Source organism: Triturus cristatus, chromosome 11 (genome assembly GCF_964204655.1).
Source record: "Triturus cristatus chromosome 11, aTriCri1.1, whole genome shotgun sequence".
In the NCBI taxonomy this organism is placed as follows: domain Eukaryota; kingdom Metazoa; phylum Chordata; class Amphibia; order Caudata; family Salamandridae; genus Triturus; species Triturus cristatus.
This window is the reverse complement of record NC_140594.1, coordinates 302,684,691-302,690,690: the sequence shown is the minus strand read 5'-3', so window position 1 is coordinate 302,690,690 and position 6,000 is coordinate 302,684,691. Positions and strand designations below refer to the sequence as shown.

Sequence of the window (6,000 nt, the reverse complement as noted above, 5' to 3'; positions counted from 1 at the left end):
CAAAAGAGACCTTTCACCCAGCTGCCTTCTTGTTGCGTACCATAACATTAGTCTTGAGGTATTTAAACAACCTGTGTACCTCAATGCACATACTTTTATTGATTTTACAACGCCAGTAGCTCTAACTTTTACAAATTAGAGACCAATTTGCATTGCAAAAGCTTGTTTTCCTTTGTCGTAACCCCTTTATATGCACCGCACCTCCAGTCTCTGTGCTTCACCCTTTCCTTCACCCTAGGTGAATAGGGTTGCCACTTGGCCAGCTCTCTACCAGCACCACCAGTATTTTAACATACTGGACAGCAATACGCACATTTTTTAACCCTTACACGTATATACTTTAAACCGCAGGCATAAATAGAAATAACTTTTTAAATGTGTTCTAGATATGCATTACAATACCAGACTAATGTTAAAGTAAAGAAAGGCAGAAAAGTCATGGTACAAATGAATACATACTAGAATCTGGGCCTTTCCAAACTTTTAAAAAACAACAAATGGCTGATATTTCTCTTGTGGAAAGCTGCCAATCGTAAGATAAAATATGTTCATTGTGATGCAACGTGTTCTGTCTTTTATTGTGAGCCCTGCAGGATACCCTGCTTTTCATTCATGAATGGGCAGGGCTCACTTTACACCCAAGAGCACTTGAAATACCCATCTAATCGCTGTTTTCGTGCAAATGCACAGGGGCGTAGCTTGGTCAGTAAGATTAGAGGATGTGTCTCACAAAATTCCTAACAATCACTCTGGGCATATCACGGTAAAATACATTGTTTAGGAAGCAGAGCATGGGCATGTTTTTTTTTCCTTTTCCTTTGTTTATGTAAAGCGCTCGGATACCAACGGGTCTAGCTAGCGCTATATAAAACTTTATAAATAAATAAATAAAAAATAAATGAGGGGACTAAGGGGCAGTGGAAAAGGATAGCAGTGTGGATTGTTAGGATCATTTCAAAGACAATATGTTATAAATAAACAGTCTTTACAACTTAAAAACAGAGGAGCGATTGATAGAGCGTGTGTTTTTGTATTGTATCTGTGTGTGCATGTAAAAATCCTAGGTGAAATCTGACAGACCCGGCCTCAACATATCCGACAGAAAGCACCTGTACCCAACTATTTGCTAGAAAATACATTTATTAGGGACGTGTAACACCCCCTGAAGCAACGCCCCTGCAAATGCTGCGACTGGGCCTCACAGCACCGCACCACCATCGTAACCGAGTCCTTTAAAAGGCACTGCTTAAAAGGCACTGCTACGAGACCCTTTTGCATGTTAAAAGGCGCGGGGCCGTGGACAGCTGCCCTCACAGCCCGCCCAGAGAAACATCGCCGCTAAACGCTATCGAGGTGTAGCTGGCCGCGATTAGTTGTTGTTTCGTTCCGTCTTTGATAACAGCCCAAAAAACATTGAATGTACAAAAATCAAAGCGCAATTAATAGGATACTCTCCCAAGAAGCTCGTTCACCTTAAGCCAAACAAACGTCTCCGCTCTGCGCATGCGCTCTACGTTATGCATCAGGAAACGTGTTTGGAAACGTCACACTGTCACGTGAAGGAAACAAAGATGGCAGCGCCCTTACCCAACGTGAGAGTATTGTAACAGTAGTAGAAGAAGGCAAGATTCCTGGAGAGAGCATCATGTCCCGCCTGATAGTGAAGAATCTGCCGACCGGTGTAAGTGGTACTGGGAAAGGGCCAGTAGGGGGGAGGGTCGGGAACGAAAGGACTGAACGAGGCACAACTGAGAGAGACACTGAACTGGTGAGAAAGCAACAGCCTAGGAAGACATTGAACTGTGAGAAATAACTTAGATGCTCACTACGCTAAGTGTGGTATAGCCGAGTAAGGAACACTGAGTCACGCCACGGTGGTATGGTGCGCTTTTAAAGGGTGACAGAGTAGGGGAACGACTTATTGTTTGGGATTACAAAGGTGCCAAGTATTCAGCTTGCTTTATAGTGATATTTCTATGTTGTCAGTGTATTTATGTGTCATTTTTATGCTTTAAGTGTGACACTTTGAGGGACCCTTTATCACGAGTAGAGTAGCGTGCCTGAAGGACTCATTAGTGTCAACAACCCTACCACATTTTTTTAACATGCGTATTCTAGAATCTTTTTTTTACAATTGCAGGAGACATAACCATTGTTGGTTCTGCCTAGGCACCAGCTACTCTCCTATTACAAAATGACAGATCATGTCAGCTACCTTTGTAAGATTCCTACTGATATTGGGCAGGCAGACACAGTTCGGCAGGAGCCTATGGGCTGTAGTGTTAGCGGGACAAGGCAATTGTCAGGCAAGCGTCCCAATTCTAACCCCTCCCTACAGCTCAACCACCGTTGCCAGTTCTGCATGGGCAGGAGTAGTGTCTCTGACTGGTATGACTTTGTACTCACCCCCAGCCTCTCATACAGCCACTCACACACCCACAAACACACCCACAAACACATTCATAGACCCATACAAGTACTCACACAACCACCTACTCATCCATTGAGCCACTTAAACACTCACCCACTTATACAGCGTCTCACACAACCATACATCCATTCACACATTCACGTATTCACCTACACAACCATTCATACACCAATTCACTTGTAAAGCCTCTCCACACAGCCACTCACTCACCCATACAAGCACTCACACACCCACACAACCACTTACATACCCGTTCATACATCCATATAATCATTCACTCATCCACTCACTCAACCATACATCCATTCACACAGACACTTACTCTACAATACAGCCATTCACACACCAACTCACTAATCAAACACCCACTCAAACAGCCACTCACTCACCCATACAGCCACTTTCACCGCCCATCACTCTTTTATACAGCCATTCAGACACCCACCCACTCACTCATGCAGTCACTTACACACCCATACACCCACTCTCTCACCCACTCACTCACCAGTATAGTCACTGACACAGCCGCTCACTCACCCACAAAGCTACTCGCACACCTACTTGTACACCCATACAGCCACTCACACAACCATGCAGGCGCTCAGACAGCCACTCACAGATACACACAGTCACACAGCCAGTCGCAATATGTGTTAGAAATAGTATCACTCAGTAGTAGTGTAGAAAGTATATTATTTTAATTTTTGTAGTACCTGAGCCTAACTTTAACGCCCCTGTAACCTTTTAGTATTTTCAGTGAATTTCTAAGGTATTTAACTGTTGTGTCCTAACTATAACGTTCTTGTAACCTTTTTTTTTAAAGTGAATATGTGTGTGTGTATATATGTGTATATATAAATGCGTGTGTATATGTATATATATATTCACTGAAAAAACCATAGGTTTCACACATGTTATAGTTAGCTGGACATTTTACTGATAAAAAAACCAATGAAATTCCCCCGTTATAGTTAGTGAAGGCAACCAGAACTCACGCGACCGCAATCCTCTGCTGATGCTAATACTGTATTTAGACAATTATTTGCCCATGTCTTCTTCCATTACATTTTAGCTATACATATATTACAAATATTTTTTTTTCATAAAGACACATATGTCATCAGCAGAGGATTGCGGTCGCGTGAGTTATAGTTGCCTGCACTAACTATAACGGGGGAATTTCATTGGTTTTTTTTATCAGTAAAATGTCCAGCTAACTATAACATGTGTGAAACCTATGGTTTTTTCAGTGAATTTGCAAGGTTTTTTAAATGCTAATTCCTAACTATGTGTGTGAAACCTATGGTTTTTTCAGTGAATTTGTACGTTTTTTTAAATGCTAAGTTACTTTACGCCATTCGTGGCGTGCGCGCCCACTTAACGCAGTTCGTTACGTGCGCGCACGGTGCGCTTCGCGCACCGTGCGCGCACAGTGAGCACGCGGTGCGCTTCGCGCACCGCGCGCCCACTTTACGCAGTTATTGCCGTGCACGCTGGGTGGGCACGCGGTGCGCTACGCGCACCGCGTGCCCACGTTACGCTGGATGGGCCATGTACGCACGGTGCGCTTCGCGCACCGTGCGCGCATGGAGGACATATTATGCGCTTCGTTGTGAAAGGTATTGTTTGATTTTTTGTTGTGCTATGGAACTAGCATATGCCATGCTCTAATGGTGCCCTTCGGGCACCATTTGCACACGGGGTGTGGAGAATATGGATATTTTTTGTTTTTGCAGTTTTTTTACCGTACGCGTACGGTAAGCGTAATCGGCGATTTTTCGAAAAAAATTAAAATTGCATTTTTGCCCTTGGGGGTTCTTTGAGGACACCTCCATCAAGGCTAGGTGGTTGGGAGCAGTCTAAACAGCCCCTTTATATGTTTTTTGCCTTTGTTTTTCTTCCACCCCCTCAGAGTGCGAGATAGAAAATGGCGGCCGCCGCTTCCTGGTTTCGACCGATTCGAATGTTTACTAAGATCTAACAGCCAATCAGAATCGCGCTCGCGCACGTCACCATACGCGTACGGTAAGCGCACCGTAAGCGCACCGTAAGCTGGCTCAGATATATATATTGATTTAAAGGCTATTTTCTCAGAATCTACTGAACAGATTTACACCAAACCTACAAAAGGCACTTCCTTGACCTGTAGACTACCTCTCTGCCAAATTTCAAGGAACTCTGTTCAGCCGTTCGGGCTGTAGCTGTGTCTAAAGGTCCTATGGAAAAATGCATGGGAAAAACGTGTTTTGGGACCCCCCTTTTATCTCAGCCCCCGCTTGACGAATCCCCCCGAGACTTTCAGGGTAGGAGCGGAGCGTAGCGCCCCATTAGTTTTGAAAATTTTGCGAGGATTCGTCGACCGGCGCCAAAGTTATTCAAAATAGAATGTTGCGGTTTTCCTATGGAAACAGGGTCCTAACTATAACTACCTACTGGCGACCGCCAGTAGGTAATAAATATATATATATATATAATATAGTTTCACTTACCTGATATATATTTACAATTTCGGTGTCAAGGCATGAGTGGTAAAGGTATTGTGTGGTAAAGGATGCCTTGTTAAAGCACACGTGGTAAAGGCATGCTCTTCCTCTTTACACCACTCCACTGTACACCATTGCGCTGAACACCACTTCACGCTATTCGACTCCAGGCATTGTACTGCACTCCACTCCATTGTACCAGCCTCCACTCTACGCCACTCCATTGTACACTTCTCCACTGTACGCTATTCCACTGTACGCCATTCCACTGTACCACACTACACTCAGTGTAACTCCAGTCTGCACCACTCCAGTTTTAGGTTAGAAATTCAAAAGTTATACTTACACCTTTAATTAAAAAATTTACAGAACACTTTCAAATTATTATAACTCGCGCACCTCCATTCCCAGTGTATTCAACTCGGTAGCCACAATACAATACCTATAAGTTGCGCCTTTTCTATGATATGCTTATTCCCTTTTATATTATGTAATTTATACCATTACAATTATAGCATTTACAATAACACTTATGACATCGAAAATCACATCATTTGTGAGAGTGCATGGTAGAGTGGCGAGTTATAGTTAATGTATTATGGCTACCAAGTTGAACGCACTGTGTATGGAAGTGCACAAATTATAATAATTTGAAGGTGTTACATAAATTATAAGTTAGTTATAAGTATAACTTTAGAACATCTAAATTTTATGTAGTTTAACTTTTATTTGTACAGAAAAACTAAATAAAGTTATACTAATCGAAAGGTGGTGCATAGATGATCATTTTAAGGTATAGTATAACTTTAGCATTTCGTATGTTTGTTTAGTTTAAGTTTGGTTGGTACAGAAAGAATAAATAAAGTTTGCCTAACCATAGCAAAAGTTTAATCTTTGGATTTTTCATTGAATATATATAGATATGGTTCTGGACCATACTAGCATCCCACTTGTTCTTTATGGCCTGTATGACTCAAGGGCAGTTAGGTAATGCTTGTGACAGGTATTTCTGGGTTATTTAGAAACACAGGAAGCTTGTCCTACAGCAAGCCCCGGAGCTCACTGAATTGTCCAGTTCCTCCTTTT

At 42.6% G+C, this 6,000-nt stretch overlaps 1 protein-coding gene across 1 annotated transcript in view; it reads left to right on the top strand.

The window, feature by feature from the left end:
• The first annotated feature begins 1,536 nt into the window (after positions 1-1,536).
• The window catches only part of RBM19 (RNA binding motif protein 19), a 420,351-nt gene continuing 415,887 nt past the window's right edge, over positions 1,537-6,000 (top strand). Inside the window, exon 1 of the mRNA XM_085635231.1 lies at positions 1,537-1,681. Within this exon, the coding sequence (XP_085491357.1) occupies positions 1,646-1,681 (36 nt within the window). The 5' untranslated portion in view covers positions 1,537-1,645. The remainder of the gene's footprint in view (positions 1,682-6,000) is intronic.